This window comes from Sinohyriopsis cumingii, chromosome 17, assembly GCF_028554795.1.
Source record: "Sinohyriopsis cumingii isolate HCF-2022 chromosome 17, ASM2855479v2, whole genome shotgun sequence".
Classification (NCBI taxonomy): Eukaryota; Metazoa; Mollusca; class Bivalvia; order Unionida; family Unionidae; genus Sinohyriopsis; species Sinohyriopsis cumingii.
The window spans coordinates 17,642,975-17,667,702 of NC_142977.1; the positions used below are offsets into that span (position 1 = coordinate 17,642,975).

Sequence of the window (24,728 nt, forward strand, 5' to 3'; positions counted from 1 at the left end):
CAATCACAAATGACTTCATAACCCAGCAGCGGAAACCATACACGATTATGAAAAGAATCCTTAATAAATTGACAGAAATAGGCTATTGACAGTTTACTTAGTAAAATACGTCCGGCTTGTTTCCTCATCCACTTGCTGTACAGTCTTTAATTACTGACATGTAAGGGTCGAGGAAACTGTATAACCAACTAAATAAGGAATGCCCACGTGTAATACTTTCTTCAGTGTACACATGAAGTTTATAAATCGTTATATGGGGCTACAGTGCACATTTAAATACCACTCTTATCAAACCCCTTGCTCCTTTTAGTGGGCCTGGTCATGCAATTGGGAATGCTTTCTATGGTGAGGGCGCTGGACCAATATGGCTGAAAAGTTTACAATGCGAAGGAAATGAAACAACCGTGTTGGATTGCCTTCATGATTCCTGGGGACAAAATGATTGCAGTCACCGTGAGGATGCTGCAGTTATCTGTGGCCAACTCCCAGGTATTCAGCTTCAATTTCATTTTATTTTGGTACAGTACGGCCGTTTCATTTGGACATATTCGGGGGTGTGGTGTGGTGTGGTTCATTCTGAAGAGTTGGATTGTGTAGGACCAAACACATTTCTGCAACATAGACACGCCATATAAAAACTGCGTACTGAAAGCGTGTTTGCTAACAGTGGATAATTCATAATGTGATCGGAAGTATAATGAGGCATTAAAAATACATTGGATACAAGGTTGCTGGATCACGCATAATTGTTTGATAATAATATTGAATTGAAAATGTGATTTAAGCCATTAAAAAGTATATACAAAATATATGAGAAAAACTGAAACCATACAACCTTGGTGGATTGCCTTCATAAACCCTCTGGGTCATCGGGCAGTAAGCACTATAAGGAGGAGTCAACTGCGGAAAACTATCAGGTATTCAGCTTCAATTTCACTTTCTTTTCCGATTCTAACTGTAAGGTCGTTGAATCTCGAAATATTCTTGCCATTTATTTCTTATGGTTCATTATAAACTAGTTGTATTGTGTAGCCATTAAAAAGTATGTACGAAAATATAAGAAATGCAACATTATTGATAATAATATTGAATTGAAAATATGATGCAAAGCCATTGAAGAAAATGCATATGGAGGAACTATGAGAAAAACTGACACCATAACATATGTATATTAAAAAATTATGAAAACTAATTAAATAGAAAAATCTTTTTTTGCAAGAAGTTGCAACTCGTTAAATTAAAGCTAGATCCTATACAGCTTCCTTAGTCAATTTCTACTATGGTATTCGTATTAAGATCATTTATATTCTATATAAGCGTTAATTGTTAAGTATTCATAAAGATACCGTACTCGCAATCAAAGCAACTGACGCCTACTCTCTCCCATAGTTCATTGTGCCACGAACTATTGACTCAGAAAGTGACTAAATAGCAATGACATAATGGTGCAATTATGTAGGACTTAACAAATTGAGAGTCTATCATTTAATCAGGACAATGATGTGTCATTGTCAAATCGCTATGTGAAAGGAGCTTGTAAAGACAATATTGTTGATGAGAATATTGTGCTGACAAGATGTTGTCAATTAATTGCGTTGAGAAAAGTGAATTAAAAAAATGATGTAACATTTCTTGAAAGAACTCTTATCGGAAACTATTTAAAATATTGCTTTTATTTGCAGGAAATAAAAACCCAAATAATGAGGCACATGGAATATATCGCACTTGTTGTAATATCATTAACATCAAGACACAATGGTTCATTCCCTCACAACATCAATTTTAATTTTTTGATATACGATAAGCATGTTTGATGTAGCTCTAATCCATAAAAGAATTATTTTCCCACTTAAAGCCGCACTGATCATCAAGTTCAACTACTTCTTTACTATCTTCTCCATTTTTATAGCTTGTTTGCATATTTTGTAGTTTCTGATCTTAGATGATGGTATTGCTTTCTACGCACAGCATAGTTTTATTTCTTTCGACCAGCACATACATTGACATGGAATTTTCATATTATCGTACAATTATTCATCTGCCTTTCTCTTCTGTAGCGTTCTCTGTAGTAAAAACATGTACATAGTCCAGGGGGTCTTTTGGCATTTGCTTTACGGCTTTGATTCGTTTTGTAAACTGATCATTCCATTTACGAAGAACTAGACATGGTATAAACACTACGAAACATTTGTATAACTGCCAAGTTGACAATTATCTCTCTCTGTGATTTCTCTCTCTCTCTCTCTCTCTCTCTCTCATGTATATGAATCATGCTACTGCTGAATGGCAAGTATTCGTTCTTGTGAATTATTGCAAAAACATTATCAAATGTTTACCAGGTTTTCAGGCTGGACGAGGTACACTGTAACGGAAGAGACACAAGTCTAGTAGATTCTTTCCATAGAGGGTTGTCGAAGCACAACTCACAATGAATCCTAGTTTAGCCTGTACATAGATTTTATAAGTCCTCCATTATTTTCGTTTCCACTCGTTCCTGTTTCTCTATACATCAAAATACTAGTGCATATCAATACATGAACATTTTAGAAAATAAAGTTTAAATAATGTCCTACAGCTGGTTGCATATATGAATGGTAAAGAAAGGCCGAACAAGGAAAATTCCCACAGTCGCATCCAATCAGTAATGAGAAGGGGGATATTTGGACCAATCAGTTACAATTCAGGGGTATGTTATCGTTTTGACATATCAAATATATTAAACCGCAAATGCTATATATAAGGTTAGCAACTATGAGATAACAAATATGGAATTCATATCTTCATGAGTGACCAATTATATTCCTAGAAGTTTGTTTATGAGGTAATAAATGACATTGCAGTTACAAGAATGTATCAATTTTATGTTAATATTGTTGAAAATACAGGAATTATATTTGATTATCATTCCATCTTTTAAATCTATTTTTGGTGCAGATTGGGACGTTTAGACTTTTTTAATGTCTCACGTGATGATTTTGTATTTTGAGCTTGGTACATGCAAAAGAAATAAAGACTATTACTAGTATTATCTGTTAGTGGTGTTTCTCTCTCTTTTATTCTGAAACGACATTATGTTGAAACTACTTGATGCGTAATTCTTGCTGTTAAAGAGAGTATCTTGTTTAGTACGTCCTGGTGTGATTTGCACGGCATGCTTTATGCTGGGTTTTTCTAGACTTGTTTCGTATACTTTAGTCGTATGACCACTTGGTTTGCCCAGCCATACTCGGTGTTTGTTTTGAGGAATGATATCTGACCTGCTGTTTTGTATCTCCGCCCCGGTCTGAATATTAAAATACCACATAGTTTCACATTGATTTTCACATATTCCTTGTCTGCCGTGCGATTGTGCTACATTTTTGTTTGGTCAAGAACATATTTCATAGACAGATACCCGAGTATTACAAGGGATATAGTGGATGTTGGGTCACATTTAATAAACTAATTGAAATTAATGTTGCAATTAATCAAATGTGAAGTTTTCACTATGTGTTTAAGTAATTTAGCACATTGTTCACTTGAGACTGCACATCCATTCATTGGATGGCGAGAGGCAAGTTTGTATCATGTTGTCAGGAAACAGGTTTTTATTTTCAAATTGGTTTCAGGCAAACTACGAATACAGTTGTCATTTTGCATGTATTCATGGACAGATACACATAGTTAGAATACACTATTTAACACTTTTCAAATGAAATTTGTCTCTAATAGATGTACAATTTAATTAGAAGAATTGAGCAAAGTATTATTTTCATTAACGTAAACACTAAATGGCCATAGTGTTTGTTCTAAGTCGATGAATAGTAAAACGTTCCCTATGCACATAACAAGCTTGCAACAATGAAACCTATTGAAAGAATGCAAATATGTACATTTAGCTATCTTCGGAAATTGTGCAATCAAAATATTTTTTAGAAATGCTCACAAACCATTAGCAATTAGACTCCTGTTCAGTGGGTATTGGTGGTAATCCCATCTAACAGGCTGCTATAAACAAACCAAGTGTAAAAGAGTCAGTTTCTTCTCGACGTCAATATCCGCACTTATCACATGCTCGTTTTGTTCTCCGTTAACTTTACATTGTCAGAATCGTTCAGTATTTTATGATATTGCACACCTTCAAAATTCACTCATGCGCAGGCTGCCATATGTGCCCAATAGTGTATTAAGGACTACTTTGTAAACAAATCATTTACTCTGGTATAGCAGACACTTTGCGTTTTTCTTGAATAAATTTGTTTCTGAATGAACTAAAGCAGATATTTTATGGACTGCCACATACCAGCTGCTTTATCACATTCCGCGTTAACATTTTTGATACAATATTTTGGATTTTGGTGATAGACTCCAGATTTCATAAAATTGATTGGTACCTACAAATAACATCCAAGTTATAAAGGCATAAACTGTCTACTTTAGTTATGCAAATCCGAATTACATGAGCCATGTCATGAGTTCTCAAACATGTTTACACACTTCGAAATTGTACTGTAATTTCAACTCTATTCCAAGTGCAATTTCATCCTCCTTACTGCACTCAAAATGAAATAAACATTAAATTCAATAGCGTCTTTTTGATAATTGCAATTGAAACACTTGATAGTTTTCCCAAAATGTGATTTCAAATAGTCAATGAGAGAACAAACACATTTGCAGATGAAAAAACGCCGCTTCTCCCGCTCCGATTCAATTCTATGTATTTCAAGTACAATTTGCACAGACGAATCCAGTCCATAATCACGTAATTTCGAAGGATCGACACAAATACCAACATCTATTCATTCCAGTTCAAATGAAAAACTTGCTGCAGTTCCCATTCATACACAATATGACTCCAAATTTCAATGTTAAGTAGACAAAACAGAATTTTCTATCGAAACGTATGACTAACGTGCAACAAGTTCAGATTTATCTGGGCGGAGTTATGTGCGTGTTAATAATGTTGTTGTGTAATAATGAATCTGCGCCTGTTTAGATTGGTTTGGAATACGGCATACATTCATTTACGTTGTTTCTTGTAGTGTATTTAGTTTATTTAATTAAGCCTTATGTCGAAGAAGAAAATGAGCATATAATAAAAAGGTTAGTACATTTGTATGGGAAAATACGAACTAGTTTTGTTGGATGGATATAATGCACTCCCAAGGGCGTGCAGTATTCCATCCAAACAACTCGTTCATATTTTCCCATACTAATGCTATAATTATTGTTACCGGGAAATAACCATAAGATGCTCGCTAGGAATTTTAGCTTTCTTATGTAACAGACATGTACACTTGAATTACATGAGATAAACTCATGAAATGGATTTTGTTAATACTTGACAGCTCATCACAGTGTGACAATATTAGATCAACATGAGAATGTATAATTTTGACCCCAAAACTATAGGTCTTTTCTTTAATTCTTATTATCTTATACAATATTTCAAACAAATGTTCCTTTTCAACGATGCATTTATTACAAACACCTCAAAAATGTATGTTCTTTTTACAATCTTTAACTTGAGCGATATGAGCGTGTGTGGATAGTATGTTTCCTTATCTTTTTGCTCCTACCCGTGTGTGGATTGCATATTTTGGTTCTCTTTTTGTTCTTTTTCGCGAGAGTGAATAGTATATTTAGGTTTTGTATTTGCTTCTTCGCGTGTGTGGATAGTATATTTTGTGTTTGTGTTTGGCTCCTCACCTCTGTGTGGATAGTAGATAATATGTGTAGTCAATGTAAGGGATGTTTTCCTTCACGGCCGTGCTTGACAGATATAAAGTCAAAGCGTTCGTCGTTCGCGCCATTCTATAGAATAAACAAAGATGGCATTAGTGACTGATTTATTTAATAACTTGAGAGATAGCTATTTCTGGATGATAGATGCTGAACATGTAGTTGAAAGGATAGCGATAGAATGGTGGTTACTAGAGAGCCTGGACCATGCTAACGAACAGAAAGTTGCCAGGGAGAAGATAAAAGGAATACTAGAAGATAAAGTAAAGAAGTTGAGAGGATTATTTAATCCCCTCTATGTCAGAGTGGGACGTTTGAAGGGGGCACTAGATCATGTCATGAAAGTGAGGTGCTTTATGGAAAATATAGAGCATTGGACAGAGTGGTCCTATGTCAAGTGGGGTTTGGACGAACTTAAAAAGGCTGAAGAACTAATGAGAATAGTGCTGGACGTGGATGTAAAGAAGATCAAAGATAAGTGGAGCAAGGAAAGAAAGGACAAGGAAAATATAAAGAAGAAAGAGGCTTTTCACCAACTAAATCAGAATTGGATCAAAATACAGGAGAAGTTTAGGTCAATGGGCCATCCTGACTGGATGCCGGATAACGAAGAGAGGAGGAAGAAGAAGAAACATGGATTGATTGTGATTTTCAGAAAATGGCTAAAGAGGTCAAGAAAATTAGAAGAACCAAAAGTCCCTTTTCAGGGCCACTGATATGCCTCGAAAAGAATTGCTTTGTTGCTTCAAAAATATTCTTCTACTGTTATATAGGTGTTTGACTCTTGTCTGTGTTATATCTGTTTACGCGCTCATTTCTCAGTACTGTGACGTCACCTCCATGGTTGCAACATTGTTACCAACCTGCCATTCCGTGGCGTCAGACTCTATACAAACTCCACTTTCCTTTGTCCGTAAACAAACCCAATATTCCCTATGTTCAATTCCCATTGTCCCTATAAATCTTGTCCTATTATCATCCCACGACCTTTTTAACTGGATTTCCCATTGTCCCTATAAATCTTGTCCTTATATCGTCCCACGACCTTTTTGACTGGATTTTCCATAGTCCCCTTACCACCCCACTACACTACTATCCACTTTGTTTCCGACCACATTACTTACGAAAACGTATGAAGAACCACAAGAATCGCAGTGCCATCAATATCAATGCAATACGTTAAGCCACTGCAACTGAACTTGACGTTAGTAAACCCCATCTAGAGTTTACCAATTAAGTTGAACACTTGATAAACTAATATAGGACTGACAAGAAGGGAACGATACCGATTCTGTTACAAACTGTTGTAATGTTGTACTTTTGTCCCTCCAAAAGAGAATTGCTCTGCATTTATATTCAGAAGCAAAACTAATGACAATACAAGTTATATCCACCTTTTAAACACTAAATATACTTATCGTCAATGATTAAGATGATCTTCTGTATTTCCGTACCACTTTCATTTAATTACATCAAAACATTAAAGTCACTTCCACCCAACTCAAAAATCACTTTCAATTGAATGAGGTGAAAGCTTTATTTTTAGCACATATCTATCCTAAAAATGTGTTTCCAACAAAATCCACACAGGTAGTCCAATTCAGATGGTTGAGTTTTGTATACATAATGCAATTGTAATGCGGAGTTTGAAAGAACTAGTTAATTTCTGTTCCTCTGCCTAGCGGAATATTTCGAAGATTTATATAAACGTACATGATGAATAACGCATCTGAATATCCCGTTATTTCTTCACAGGTCGTAAGATCAATACCACGGAAACATTCACTTCTGGAATTCTCCTTTACACATGACTACCGTCTGTGTCTAGATAAAATATGTTTAGGAGTCTAAGAAAATCTCCATACTAACATCTTGCCGTAGCATACTTTATGATCGTATTTGCTAAGAACTGCTGCTTTAGGACACGGACATACACAATAAAAAAAATCTCTTCACTTTATTGGATAATTATTGGGATACAAACCAGTAAGAAAATGACGACGCTTACATATTCTTGTAGCAAACTGGGGAAGACAAGTGCTACATTGTGTAGAATATTAGCTAAGGACATTACACCATGTTTGAGTATGTTACACATATATGCAGCCGCATTGCAAATTCTTATAAAGTGTATACTTTTTCAAACAGATGTCAAGGTACGGCTGGTGCAAGGAAGATCCCAGAGTGAGGGAAGAGTAGAAGTCCTTTTTCTTGGTCAATGGGGCACAGTGTCCGACCTTTTATGGGACAACGCAGACGCAAATGTTGTCTGCCGCATGCTTGGCCTTAGGTATACTTGTGTGTGTGTGTCTCCCTCCCTGTATGTATGGATGTGTATATATATATATATATATATATATATATATATATATATATATATATATATATATATATATATATATATATGTGTGTGTGTGTGTGTGTGTGTGTGTGTGTGTGTGTTTCAAGATTTCTTCAAGTCAAGAGTAAGTGAGTAAAATATCAACATTTTAATCCACTCCCTGACCTTACATATATATATATATATATATATATATATATATATATATATATATATATATATATATATATATATATATATATATATATATATATATATGTGTGTGTGTGTGCGTGTGTGTTTCAAGATTTGTTCAAGTCAAGAGTAAGTGAGTAAAATATCAACATTTTAATCCACTCCCTGACCTTACATATATATATATATATATATATATATATATATATATATATATATATATATGTGTGTGTGTGTGTGTGTGCGTGTGTGTTTCAAGATTTGTTCAAGTCAAGAGTAAATGAGTAAAATATCAACATTTTAATGCACTCCCTGACCTTATATAAATATGTTCCTTCCATGTGCATGGCTATCCAGCAACGGCAGTGAAAACTGACCATAGTCTGAACCATTCTATTTATGACCAGTAAATGGTTCTCCTAAATGACTGTTTAAATGATCAAAGTGGTGTTTTTGATGCTGCGTCTCTCACGTTTGTTGAGCTCATTGTGAATATCACATCAGGTTCGTTCACTTATTTCACTTTATCATCTCTACTTTCAAATGGACGAAACAGCTTGTTTAGTTCATCATATTTACGTTCATTTAATTTTCAACGTCAGGTAATTGACAGTAATATTTGCATCCATATTTCATTCTTTTTTTCTCATTATACTGTTCTTTTTGATCTCATGCATCAGTACTCTATTTGCACTAAAACACACTGGTTTTGTCAGGTTTTCTACCTGGTCTAAATTATTGTGTTCCTTCCATGTGCATGGCTATCCAGCAACAGAAAGCAACCTAGTTGGATATTTCATAACGTATGTCATGACTTTAAGCAGGATTTACATCTACAGTGTACTCATACAAGTCATAACAAGAGATTATATTTCTTTCAGACGTTATTTTTATGCTATTTAATGCATTCTCTTTATAATATGGCTTAATGCCAATTTTGTTCATGTTTCTTGTCGATTATAATTGGTCCGATTTCAACCAAGTGCAACATTTTTCTATCATGACACTCACAAGTGACTTCATAACCTAGCAGCGGAAACCAGACACGATCATGAAAAGAGTCCTTAATAAAACGACAGAAATAGGCTATTGACAGTTTACTTAGTAAAATACGTTTGGTTTGTTTCTCCGTCCACTCTATGTATAGTCTATAACTACGGACATTTATTATTTTCTTCAGTGTACATGAAGTTTATAAACAATTTTATGGATATCCAGTGTGCATTTAAATACCACTTTCGTCAAACCCTTGCTCTTCTTAGTGGGCCTGCTGGTCAGTCTATTATAGTTGATCCGAGGTCAAGCAATTTCAACTTGCTGTGACAATAGTCCCGAAGGATTTCCCAATCTACCACTGGAAATCCTAACTGATATGAAAAGGATCGTATCAATGGTAATATTGGCAGTAAATCTGGAGATGGTTAAAATTCATATAGCAAAGTACGTCCGGCTTGTTTCCTCATCCACTTTCTGTATTATCTTTAATTACTGACATGTAAGGTTCGAGGTAACTGTATAACTAACTAAATAAGGAATGCCCACGTGTAATACTTTCTTCCGTGTGTACATGAAGTTTATAAACAGTTCTATTGGGATCCAGTGCACATTTTAATACCACTCTCATCAAACCCCTTCTTCCTTTTAGTGGGCCTGGTCATGCAATTGGGAATGCTTCCTACGGTGAAGGCGCTGGACCAATATGGCTGAGTGCATTACAATGCCTCGGAAATGAGACAACAGTGTTGAATTGCCGTCATTGGTTATGGGGAACCATTGAATATAGTCACCGTAAGGATGCTGCAGTTATCTGTGGCCAACTATCAGGTATTCAGCTTCAATTTCATTTTATTTTGGTACAGTACGGCAGTTTAATTTCAACACATTCTGTGGTATTGTTCTTCATTGTGAAAGAGTTGGATTATGTAGGACCAAACACATTTCTGCAACATGGTCACGTCATATAAAAACTGCGTAGTGAAAGAATGTTTTCTAATAGTGAATAATTCATAATGTGATCGGATGTATAATGAGCGATTATAAAAACATCGAATAAAAGGTAGCTGGATCAGGCATAATTGTTTGATAATAATATTGAATTGAAAATGTGATAAAAACCATTATAAAAAATATGTACAAAAAATATGAGAAAAACTGAAACCATACAACCTTAGTGGATTGCCTTCATAAACCTTCTGTGCCATGGGGCAGTAAGCACTACGAGGAGTAGTCAACTGCGGAAAACTATCAGGTATTCAGCTTCAATTTTACTTTCTTTTCCGATTCTAACTGTAAGGTCGTTAAATCTCGAAATATTCTTGCATTTATTTCTTTTGGTTCATTATAAACTAGTTGTATTGTGTAGCCATTAAAAACGTATAAACAAAAATATGAGAAATACAACATTATTGATAATAATATTAAATTGAAAATATGATGCAAAGCTATTGAAGTAAAAGCATATGGAGGAACTATGAGAAAAACTGAAACCATAAAAGATGTATATTAAAAAAAATATCAAGACTAATTAAATAGAAAAATCCTTTTATGCAAGAAGTTGCAACTCGTTAAATTAAAGCTAGATCCTATACAGCTTCCATAGTCAATTTCTACTATGGTACTCGTATTAAGATCTTTTATATTCTATATAAGCATTAATTGTTAAGTATTCATAAAGACACCGTACTCGCAATCAAATCAACTGACGCCTACCCTCTCCCATAGTTCATTGTGCCACGAATAATTGACTCAGAAAGTGACTAGATAGCAATGACATAATGGTGCAATTATGTAGGACTTAACACAATTGAGAGTCTATCATTTATTCAAATCGCTATGTGAAAGGTGTTTGTTAAGGCAATATTGTTGATGAGAATATTGTGCTGACAAGATGCTGTAAATTAATTGCGTTGAGAAAAGTGAATTAAAAAATGATGTAACATATCTTGAAAGAACTCTTATCGGAAACTATTTAAAAGTTTACTTCTATTTGCAGGAAATAAAAACCCAAATAATGAGGCACATGAAATGTATTGCACTTGTTGTAATATCATTGATATCATGACACAATGATGCATTCGCTCACAACATCAATTTTAATTTTTTGATATACGATAAGCATGTTTGATGTAGCTCTAATCCATAAACAAATTATTTTCCCACTTAAAGCCGTACCGATCATCAAGTTCAACTACTTCTTTACTATCTTCTCCATTTTTATAGCTTGTTTGCATATTTTGTAGTTTCTGATCTTAGATGATGGTATTGCTTTCTACACACAGCGTAGTTTAATTTCTTTCGACCAGCACATAAATTGACATGGAATTTTCATATTATCGTACAATTATTCATCTGCCTTTCTCTTCTGTAGCGTTCTCTGTGGTAAAAACATGTACATAGTCCAGGGGGTCTTTTGGCATTTGCTTTATGGCTTTGAATCTTTTTGTAAACTGATCATTCCATTTACGAAGAACTAGACTAGAATAAACACTACGAAACATTTGTATAACTGCCAAGTTGACAATTATCTCTCTCTGTGATTTCTGTCTCTCTCTCTCTCTCTCATTTACGTGAATCATGCTACTGCTGATTGGCAAGTATTCCTTCTTGTGAATTATTGCAAAAACATTGTCAAATGTTTACCAGGTCTTCAGGGTGGACGAGGTACACTGTAACGGAAGAGACACAAGTCTAGTAGATTCTTTCCATAGAGGGTTGTCGAAGCACAACTCACAATGAATCCTAGTTTAGCCTGTACATAGATTTTATAAGTCCTCCATTATTTTCGTTTCCACTCGTTCCTTTTTCTCTATGCCTCAAAATATTAGTGCATATCAATACATGAACATTTTAGAAAATGAAGTTTAAATAATGTCCTACACCTGGTAGCATATATGAATGGTAAAGAAAGGTCAAACAAGGAAAATTCCCACAGTCGCATCCAATCAGTAATGAGAAGGGGGATATTTGGACCAATCAGTTACAATTCAGGGGTATGTTATCGTTTTGACATATCAAATATATTAAACCGCAAACGCTATATGTAAGGTTAGCAAATATGATATAATAAATATGGGATTCATATCTTCATGAGTGACCAATTATATTCCTAGAAGTTTGTTTATGAGGTAATAAATGACATTGCAGTTACAAGAATGTATCAATTTTATGTTAATATTGTTGAAAATACAGGAATTATATTTGATTATCATTCCATCTTTTAAATCTATTTTTGGTGCAGATTGGGACGTTTAGACTTTTTTAATGTCTCACGTGATGATTTTGTATTTTGAGCTTGGTACATGCAAAAGAAATAAAGACTATTACTAGTATTATCTGTTAGTAGCGTTTCTCTCTCTTTTATTCTGAAACCACATTATGTTGAATCTACTTGATGCGTAATTTGCTGTTAAAGAGAGTGTCTTATTTACTACGTCCTGGTGTGATTTGCACGGCATGCTTTATGCTGGGTTTTTCTAGACTGTAATGAATACTTTAGTCGTATGATCACTGTGTTTGCCCAGCCATACTCGGTGTTTGTTTTGAGGAATGATATCTGACCTCCTGTTTTACATCTCTGCTCCGGTCTGAATATTAAAATGCCACATAGTTTCACATTGATTTTCGCATATTCCTTGTCTGCCGTGCGATTGTACTACATTTTTGTTTGGTCAAGAACATATTTCATAGACAGATACCCGAGTATTACAAGGGATATAGTGGATGTTGGGTCATAATTAATAAACTAATTGAAATTAATGTTGCAATTAATCAAATGTGAATTTTTCACTATGCGTTTAAGTAATTTTAGTGCATTGTTCACTTGAGACTGCTCATCCATTGATTGGATGGCGAAAGGCAAGTTTGTATCATGTTGTCAGGAAACAGGTTTTTATTTTCAAATTGGTTTCAAGCAAACTACGAATACAGTTGTCATTTTGCATGTATTCATGCACGGCTACACATGGTCAGAATACACTATTTAACACTTTTCAAATGAAATTTGTCCCTAATAGATGTACAATTTAATTAGAAGGATTGAGTAAAAATTAAATGGTCATATTGTTTGTTCTAAGTCGATGAAAAGTAAAACGTTACGTGTGCACATAACAAGCTTGCAACAATGAAACCTATTGAAAGAATACAAATATGTACATTTAGCTATCTTCGGAAATTGTGCAATCAAAATATTTTTTAGAAATGCTCACAAACCATAAGCAATTAGACTCCTGTTCAGTGGGTATTGGTGGTAATCCAATCTAACAGGCTGCTATAAACAAACCAAGTGTAAAAGAGTCAGTTTCTTCTCGACGTCAATATCCGCACTTATCACATGCTCGTTTTGTTCTCCGTCACTTTACATTGTCAGAATCGTTCAGTATTTTATGATATTGCACACCTTCGAAATTCACTCATGCGCAGGTTGCCGCATGTGCCGAATAGGACTACTTTGTAAACAAATCATTTACTCCGGTATAGCATACACTTTACGTTTTGTTTGAATAAATTTGTTTCTGAATGAACTAAAGCAGATCTTTTATGGACTGCCACATACCAGCTGCTTTATCATATTCCGCGTTAACATTTTTGATACAATGTTTTGGATTTTGGTGATAGACTCCAGATGTCATAAAATTGATTGGTACCTACAAATAACATCCAAGTTATAAAGGCATAAACTGTCTACTTTTGTTATGCAAATCCGAATTACATGAGCCACATCATGAGTTCTCAATCTTGATTACACATTTCGAAATTTTACTGTAATTTCAACTATATTCCAAGTGCAATTACATCCTCCTTACTGCACTCAAAATGAAATAAACATTAAATTCAATAGCGTCTTTTTGATAATTGCAATTGAAACACTTGATAGTTTTCCCACATCATGATTTTAAATAGTCAATGACAGAACAAACACATTTGCAGATGAAAACACGCTTCTCCCGCTCTGCTTCAATTCGACGTATTTCAAGTACAATTTGCACAGACGAATCCAGTCCATAATCACGTAATTTCGAAGAATCGACACAAATACCAGCATCTATTCATTCCAGATCAAATGAAAAACTTGCTGCAATTCGCATTCATACACAATATGACTCCAAATTTCAATGTTAAGTAGACAAAACACCGTTTTCTATCGAAACGTAGAATTAACGTACGACAAGTTCAGATTTATCTGGGCGGAGTTATGTGCATGTTAATAATGTTGTTGTGTAATAATGAATCTGCGCCTGTTTATTTGGTTTGGAATACGGCATACATTCATTTACGTTGTTTCTTGTAGTGTATTTAGTTTATTTAATTAAGATTTATGTCGAAGAAGAAAATGAGCATATAATAAAAAGGTTAGTGCATTTGTATGGGAAAATACGAACTCGTTTTGTCGGATGGATATAATGCACTCCCATGGGCATGCAGTATTCCATCCAAACAACTCGTTCATATTTTCCCATACTAATGCGATAATTATTGTTACGGGGAAATAACCATAAGATGCTCGCTAGGAATTTTAGCTTTCTTATGTAACAGACAAGTACACTTGAATTACATGAGATAAACTCATGAAATGGATTTTGTTAATACTTCGCAGCTCATCACAGTGTGACAATATTAGATCAACATGAGAATATATAACTTTGACCATAAAAATATAGGTCTTTTCTTTAATTCTTATTATCTTATACAATATTTCATACAAATGTTCCTTTTCAACGATCCAATTTTAGAAACAAGTCGAAAATGTATGTTCTTTTTACAATCTTTAACTTGAGCGATATGAGCGTGTGTGGATAGTATGTTTTCGTTATGTTTTTGCTCCTACCTGCTTGCGAATAGCATATTTTGGTTATCTTTTTGCTTTTTCGCGCGTGTGGATAGTATATTTGGGTTTTGTATTTGCTTCTTCGCGTGTGTGGATAGTATATTTTGTGTTTGTGTTTGGCTCCTCACCTCTGTGTGGATAGTAGATAATATGTGTAGTCAATGTAAGGGATGTTTTCCTTCACGGCCGTGCTTGACAGATATAAAGTCAAAGCGTTCGTCGTTCGTCGTTCGCGCCATTCTGTAGAATAAGCAAAGATGGCAGTAGTGTCTGTTTATTTAATAACTTGAGAGATAGTTATTTCTGGATGATAGATGCTGAACATGTAGTTGAAAGGATAGCGATAGAATGGTGGTTACTAGAGAGCCTGGACCATGCTAACAAACTGAATGTAGCCAGGGAGAAGATAGAAGGAACACTAGAAGAGAAAGTAAAGAAGTTGAGAGGATTGGTTAATCCCCTCTATGTCAGAGTGGGAAGTTTGAAGGGGGCACTAGATCATGTCATGAAAGTGAGGTGCTTTATCAAAAATATAGTGCATTGGACAGAGTGGTCCTATGTCAAGTGGGGTATGGACGAACTAAAAAAGGCTGAAGAACTAATGAGAAAGGTGCTGGACGTGGATGTAAAGAAGATCAAAGATAAGTGGAGCAAGGAAAGAAAGGACAAGGAAAATATAAAGAAGAAAGAGGCTTTTCACCAACTAAATCAGAATTGGATCAAAATACAGGAGAAGTTTAGGTCAATGGGCCATCCTGACTGGATGCCGGATAACGAAGAGAGGAAGAAGAAGAAGAAACATGGATTGATTGTGATTTTCAGAAAATGGCTAAAGAGGTCAAGAAATTAGAAGAACCAAAAGTCCCTTTTCAGGGCCACTAATATGCCTCGAAAAGAATTGCCTTCTTGCCTCAAAAAAATTCTTCTAATGTTATATAGGTGTTTGTCTCTTGTCTGTCGTATATCTGTGCACGCGCTCTTTTCTCAGTACTGTGACGTCACCTCCATGGTTGCAACATTGTTACCAATCTGCCATACCGTGACGTCAGACTCTATACAAACTCCACTTTCCCTTGTCCGTAAACAAACCCAGTATTCCCCATGTTCAATTCCCATTGTCCCTATAAATCTTGTCCTTATATCGTCCCACGACCTTTTTGATTGGATTTCCCATTGTCCCTATAAATCTTGTCCTTATATCGTCCCATGACCTTTTTGACTGGATTTCCCATAGTCCCCCTATCTTTCCCCTACACTACTATCCAATGTGTTTTCGACCAGCATACTTATGAAAACGTATGAACAACCACAATAATCGCAGTACCATCAAAATCAATGCAATACGTTAAGCCATTGCAACTGAACTTGACATTAGTAAACCCCATCTAGAGTCTACCAATTAAAGGTACAATAGTGCAGAGTGTCAGTAATTTTGTGAATGTTACAGATCATGTAACTAGTGAAATGTGTCGACATATAAGCTGAAATAATTCGAAATAACCTAGAGTTTGAGAAGATTAAATTGGGCAATTAATAAATAAACGAGAGAAAATGAATTTTTGTGTGGGCCCGCTTTAATTGAAACTTGTAGGTCACGAACTGTTACGGAAGCCTTACTTGACCACAAAAACGTATACGTCATCTTCGTGCAGTGGGCAGGTTATGAGTCACGTGGTTGTAATTTAAATATCTACTATAAACAAAAATGGCGGACACACGTGTGAGTCAAAAACGTAAAGGTCGCCCGCGCTTGTCGCTTTCCGAGAAGAAACGTCGAGAAACTGTTTGAGAAACCGAACGGGACTTATCAAGGATTCCTCTTGGGAGATCATTGATGTAAGAGTTAGGACTGGCATCAGACACTGAAATGGCGAAGTTGTTGTTGGACAGGTAAGCCAATGTCTGTGTTACGTGGTGATACACATTAGTTTCCCCGGAATCAAGTGACTGTGATGTCTATGTATAAGCGTTCTCCATTTTTCAATATCTTGTTCCTATTGTATGTTTGAAAGCACACTGTTTTATTAATACAATGTTTCCACAAGGACTTGCTTTGTAATATGCCCAAAATAGATGTGATCGGCTGATCAATATTTCACTCTGTGACTGCATTGTGTGTATTGTATGTTGGGGTGGAATATATTATTTATTTTTTATAACATCGTGCTCATTAAGATCATTTTGTACACCTATAAATTATCTTCGTGAGACAGTTTTTTTTTTTAAAATTCGGCGAGGGAACTTAGATACATTTACAAGCGTTATCATTATTTATATCATATCTATCCCTCTCTCTTTCTCACAAACACACCCCTTAGGTTAATGTGACATGCACATTACTTGCATGAAAGTTTAATAACCTTATCATGTAAACGTGATGGAACAAATAATAAGATTTTATTATACATCTTTCAACTACTAGTAAATCTATTATAAAGCACTGCATTGACTGCAAAAGGATCTCTAGTCATGATAGGAAAGGATGTTGTAGTGCTACCAGAATATATGGCTTGCAGATTGTTATCAGTTAAAGTTTTGAGCTGCAGTCAAGTTAGTTTTATTGATGTGAATTTTTTTTTTATAGATCTATTATTATGTATTCTTGCTTAAATAAAGTATTTCAGTTCTAAGTGTTTAACACAGTGCACAAAGAAACAGATTTAAAACATAACTTATAACACAAATGAATATTTAATTCATATTTTAAGTTACAAAGTTACAAAGAATATAGCAAAAGATGAACCCAAGCATACAGAACCGATGGCCAATACATTTTCATGGTTCACATCAACACCTGGCCAAGTGTTTTTGCAACATACTGAGAGAATGAAGACACCTTCAGTATCTGAAGTATTTGCTATTGAATCAGGAAGGTAAAAATGACAAATTTCTTGCAGATTTTTTGTGTGTGTGGGTGGGGATTGTCTTACAATTGTCATTCTGCTGAAAACAATGATGTAACAAATGCAATGCTGATAAAGGACATTATTATAACTGCCAGCAAGTTGAGTTTCCACTTCATGCTTTTCTTAGTTTGAGTTCCAAAAAAATCCTTGAATTTCGGTTTCGCAGAAGTGGAGTTGGGTATTTCAACTGTGTCACTTGATGCATAGAAAAAGGCATAATTTGAAATGTCATTGTTTTGGTTATGCAAAAACGTTACAGTATACTGTGCTGGCAAACCCAATAATCACAGCTGTTTTTTCCCCACTCAGTACTTAGAGGAGCAGTGATTGTATATTGAAATTGTGTCTACATGCCTCATATGCTTTCTTTATGCCGTTTCCCATTTATACATGTATCTATGTCCCACATGCAGTTATTGCTAACACCTTCTTCCCATCTATCCACTTAGCTCATAATGAATGCACATAAGACATATTTAATTTACAAACAAAATACTGAGATAACAGTTGAAGTTTTTGTTTTTGGAAACCGCTGACAGTTCATTAGAACTTTATTCATTAGGACTGATGATATAACTTATTTGGGATTTAATTTACAATACTTAAGTTCTTTTTAAATTTCATTTTTTATTCTTGGGAATTAAATGACTTGTTGGTTTCACTCTTTACTATTATAAAACTTTTGGAATTGACAAGCTGTTTCTGTTTTGATGATTGCTCCTCATGCATTTTTAACTTTATTTTATCTACCTACTTTTCAAGGTTGCCAAACAAATGGATAATATGGCTTTATTACAATGGTCCCAAGACATGAACCAGTTTTGGTTTTCATGCAAGACTGCTATGGACAAATTTGTGTGAGTTTTCAGTCCTTTTATTTGAGACATATATGTAAACATTTGCTATTGTATACTTTTGTATGCAATCAAAATTACAGTGCATAATCCTTATCTTCTGATTTATTTTAATGTATTTTTTATCCATATATATTCATCACCAAATTTCTAGGTATGTAGTTTATTAAAATTTATTTGAAATGTCAGAGTAATGTGGAATATTGAAGGAACAATGATCGGAGGAAAATTTGAATCCTGCTACGCTAACTATTAGCCAGTTCTACAATGTAGCTTTCGCTTTATGATACAAATCAAGTTGTCTTATCAATATGGGGTCACCATGACAAAAGAAACCAGCTAGGTGCTAAAGGTATTGATTAAGGCATTCTTTCAGAGGATCTTGAGGAGTGTCCTAAATCACATCACCAATACACATGAGTAGATCCTCTCACACGGCCAAGGCATTAATAAATGTCTTCATGAATCTTACCTGGAGAATGAAGAGCCGACAAAGCCTTGGCTTGATGAAGATGATCCAAAGAAGGAAGCAAAAGTGCTGTAAACCTTGGCACAGATGCTCTTGGACCAAAGGTTCCTAAACAGTGGAGTATTACTTAAATTTCAGGTATGCCATTTCAGGATTGCAACAATTGAATGGTATTTAAAAGAAAAATGTGAAGACCACTTTAAACATTTTTATTCTCATTAAATAATAAATTACTGTATATATTTACCATTTGAAGATCTGAATAAGTTAGAATTCATAAGATGTGTGCACATGATACATGTATAGTGACTCTCCTTCTCAAGGCTTTGGTAATTTCAGATATAATACATGCAAATCAGGTATAAACAATTCAATGACACTCTATCAATAAACACTTCAGTAAAGATTTTATGTATGCAAAAATTACCAACAGCAATGATTATTTAATAATTGTATTAATCTGTTTGCAGATTACAAATAACACATGTTACAAGATGCATGTTTTTGATAATTGCAGAAGCACTGCTGAGCTTGAAGTTTTTCATCAGCAGATCATAATGTACAGTGCCAAGAGATTTTCATACATCCCTCCTGTGTACAGGATTAGGAATGAGCTAGCTGCTTTGGATCAAAATATCCATAGTGGCTGAGGTGTAATGAGAAACAAAGAAGGGGAGATAGTGTAAGCTTGTTTCACTACAGGACATTAGAACTCATTTTATATATTGATTGTGCATTATGATTCCTGCCTGGAGATCAGACGAATGGAGTATTATTCACATGTACAAGTCATGAAAACTTTGTATTAGATACAAGTCATTTTGCAACAATCGGCACACCTTTATATTTGAGGTAAGGAATCTTAATATTTTCATGCATACAGATCTTGTAATTAGAATTGTTATCATTCTAGTGGATATTTATTTTGATTTGAGCAATGCAAGTCTAATAATTAGATCCAGTGATATGTATAGCACTTTCCCAGGGAACGGACACACTTTATTAAGGATATATGGGGTTTATGGAATATCCTCAGGACGTTTGGGGTAGATGCTGTCATCATGATGATTACTAGCTAGTACTTGTTCATGAAAACATGTTGCTTTCTGAAGGAATGGGCAAAAATGCACCCTGTCTCACATAGTATTTTGTGGATAGAACAAATAAAAACAAAAACAACCCCTCAACAACTCCTTCTTGGGAACTGATCATGAGGGTATGATATTGGGTAAAAAGTTAATATGGGTTAGCATGGGGATGCTTGTCACACATGTTAAGAAAATAAATTTTCTTTAAAACAGGCATCGATGTTAAAACAAAAAAGCGGCAGATGGTCCGTCTATCCTTGCAAGGAAAAGAAAACATCCCCACATCAGGGAGCTTATATAGAAAACCCTCATCTGTCGACTTGAGGGAAAGCAGGGTATGCAGAGGAGAAGAGAACTAAAGGAAGATGATCCCAGGAGAATTTGTAGAAACCTGGCACCTCAAGAACCACCATGAACTCTAGTTTTGGTGTAGTGAAGGAGATCTCTCGATTTTAGTTATGTAAAATAAGAAACAGTGTCTGATATATGGAGGTGTCAGCTAAGGCAGGCTACACTTTATATAATATCCTGAAATATCAGTAGTTGAAAATAAAATAATGTATAATATTGTATCTGCAGTTGCTGAAAACTTTTTATATTGATTATGTATGATCTTCGTGCCCACATTGTTTATAGGCAGAAATAGACTGGTGTTAAAATAATCTGAAAGCATTATTGTTTGATGCAATATTATGTGCATTTAAAAGACAACAATGAATAAAATCAATTGTATTCATTTATATGCAAACTCATACATGCAAGAAAGTGTTTAAGTTCATGCAAGCCTAGAGGGTATGAAGCCATTGTATTGTCCATCTGGATATTTATCATGTATCTGCCAGAAACAGCAAGAGGGAATTGCATGTCTCTGTCCAGACCCAAGCCTTCCATGTTGCTGTAGTATGAACTGCCTATAGGTAGCATGACTGTTGGCACTCATCAAGTCAACTTTATCGTTGAGAACAAGAACATTTCGTCTGTACATCCTGGACAAGGCAAGTACAGTCTCATCAAGGATTACATCTTGAAAAATCTGAAAAATCATTCCAAATCTAATATGCTATTTCTAAAATTTGAAAAAATATTTGAGAAATAATAGGAACATGCGCTTATTCAAATGTTATTCATCTTCGATCAGCAAATTCCACTGTGAAATACACGTGAATCAAAACTGCACATGGTTTTTATTTTGACATGAACACTGAGAGTTCCATCGCAACTAGAACTGATAGTTTATGTTAAGATGGACAGCTCATAGTTTTTGGGGAGCATTTCTAGAAGTCAGAGACTCTTGCATTGGGATCAAATAGGAATGGCTGATTGCAGCTTAGATTTATTTAGTTCAGTGAGGTACCCACATTGAAATCAGGTAATGAAAAGAATCTAGTCGATGAGTATCAATTGTAAATTAAAACAAAGTCCTTATCATTTGCATATGTATGGATGTCTGTTTTTTGACGGCTTACAATTTTAAAATTCTTTCACAGTGGTTGCAAAAAAATAACATTTACAACAATCATGTATGTACATCAATTATCAATCTTTGAGAGTCCACCTTGGAAATGGAATTCTTTGTAAATGTTGTATTGTAAGAGTAACTATCACAGTTTTAATTCTGTTTGTAAATTGATGCAGTATTTTGATTTTATTGGTACAAAGTGCAAGTTGTACATTCATAGGCATGTGCTACACATATCCTGTATACAGAAAGAGGTTTTCGGTAATGTAGCCAACATACCTTTCAAGTTATTCATAACTTTTGTGATATACATTTTGTACATAAAAATTTTAAGCTTTGGCAATAACACGCTCGAGGAATATATAAAAGTTTTTGAAAGAATTAAAGAAATATCAAAATTGCCATTGAATCGAGTAAATTTGTTATACAGAAATCATTTGCAGTAATCACCAGTTCAAAGGTGGAAACATTGAATGCCAAGCAGACTGGGCAATTAAAATTCTTACCCAAAAATGTTAGATCAGCTATGAAGAAAAAAAAAGTTTCTTGCAAGCCTTCATGTCAGTCGTAATTCTGGATAAATAAAACAATTTAGGATTATTAAGTCCTTATGTTTATCATGATATTGCATATATAGTATTATCTTAACATATTTTGGGGCTTTAAAAACACACATTAAGGCATGCATCATATTTAAAACAGAAGAATAAAAGTGTAGTATTTATTTCACAAGACTTAAATGGCTATATGAATTCTGTACGTATCTAATGTTTAAAAAAAAATGCATTCTAGTCAGGTCTAATTGCTGAACTCCAAAGTAAGATTGCATAGACTTTTTGTTACCATTTTGTATTTTAAAAAACATAAAACTAATAAATGTATTACTTAAGTTGGTTTATTAATTAAATTGAAAAAAGAGAAAGTTGACCTTAATAGTATTGAATGTTTGTATGCCACTAGCTTAGATCACTAATACCTATATATGAAATGATTTTAGCTAATCTACCTTTAGGTCCTCATACAAAGGAATGTATCTATTTTAAGTGTATCTCTGAAGCCGCTGTATATATTGGTTTGGAAGAAGCAAATAGAGTTGGCATTTCTAATGTCAACTGGAATACTATTCCAGAGCAAAGTTCCAGAGTACTGGAAACATTTTTTGAATAATTCCTTATTTGGTTTGGGAATTTTATACTGTTTGGTAGACATGGATCACAGTTGTGGAGTATTACCAGGTAGCCTATACTTGAATAGTGATTGTAAATATTCAGGAGCACTTTTATTGGATATCATGTGCATTAATTTGGCTTTTCTCAACAGAATTCAGTCTTTAATAGGTAATAATTTTAACTTACCAGCTAAAATTTTCCTTGCTTACTTTCTGGATTGATATAGCCTGAATGCACTTGTTTTAAGATGTGCCAGCTTTGCTATGATTTTATCATTTGAATTACTCCACACCGTGTTACAGTAGTCTAAATAGGGTTGCATCTAACTGTTATAAAATAGTTTTCTGTACCTTATCCTACTGAAAAGCCATAAACTTGAATTAACTTTTTTACAGGCATGTTCAGTCCATGATAGGTTATTATCTACCAAAACACCAAGTAGTCTATCATGACAAACCATTTGCAAATTTGTATCCTTCCATGTCATAGTTCATCACTACCAAGGTTTGTTCTTTTTTGCCATGTTGAGATAAGTAATATTTTAGTTCTTCCAGTATTTACCACTATGCCATTGCATGTGCACCAGTTGTCCAGTTTGTTTAGGGCATCCTGTAAATACATTTATAATTTGTGCTTTGTGTTTTGGATATCTGACGATGTTGTGTCACCTGCATAGAGATCTGTAGATGAAATTGAGTCCCTTAGTAAAAAAGTGTAGGCCATTAATAAATAGTATCAATAGTAATGGACCTAAAATTGAACCTTGTGATACTCCATATCTAATTGTTCCAGGTTCCGACAGAACATTATTTATATAAACATGTTGTGTTCTCTCACTTAAGTTTGAAGTAAACAATCTAAATGTGCTTTCATCACATTGGTTGATTTTCAGTTTCTTAAAATAATTTCATGTACACCAACCCATAAACTTTCCTGAAATCTACAAATAGAGATCCTATTATTCAACTTTGATCAAGTGGTTGAAGCTATTTATCAGTTAGAAAGATCAAGTCAGTCTCACATGAATGTTTCTGTCAAAAGCCTAATTGAATAGGGTGTGACAGCAACTGTTTCGTTAAATATGACATGAACGAGTCATGGACATGTTTTTCAATCAATTTTGACAAGTTCTGGTTGTATTGAAATTGGCTGATAGTTGTCAACATCATTCTTAGAACCAGATTTGTGCATAGGCATTACTTTTGCAGTTTTCCATATTTTGGGGACAGATGATGTTGCAATATTTAAATTGATTATGAATGTTATGCTATGTAAAATAGCTGAGGCAGAAGTTTTAATGAGTGGTGGACCAATCTGATCAAGTTCTGTAGCTTTCCTGATATCAAGTTTACTGGGACATCTTTTAGCAGGATTTTTTTATACCTGTGGGATAGAGAAACATACCCCCTTAGGGATTTTTCAGTTCATTATGGTTGCTTTCTATCACTGGTTCTTTTAACTTAGTGGTAACGTTAGTGAAAAAAATCACTCAAAACATTTGCAATGTCAGTGTCATCAGTGACTTTTGTGTCATTTACCAGAAGTGAGTGAATTTTATTTGTCTGATCGTGTGTGTTACCCCAATGAGTTCACTGAAGACGTTCCAAATGGAGTTTGTGTTGCTCTTTGTGTTTTCAAGCATTGATTGATAAAAAGTTTTTTTATAGCCTTTTCAATCATACTTGTTATGTTATTTCTCCATACTTGATATTGTGCATGGTTTC

General features: G+C 34.5%; 1 protein-coding gene across 1 annotated transcript in view; it reads left to right on the forward strand.

Annotated features, from left to right (window-relative positions):
* The window catches only part of LOC149777837 (scavenger receptor cysteine-rich domain-containing protein DMBT1-like), an 80,571-nt gene that overhangs the window by 36,727 nt on the left and 19,116 nt on the right, over positions 1-24,728 (forward strand). The window contains exons 7-9 of the mRNA XM_089938896.1: positions 311-489; positions 7,870-8,011; positions 9,882-10,060. Coding sequence (XP_089795022.1) covers positions 311-489; positions 7,870-8,011; positions 9,882-10,060 — 500 coding nt within the window. The remainder of the gene's footprint in view (positions 1-310; positions 490-7,869; positions 8,012-9,881; positions 10,061-24,728) is intronic.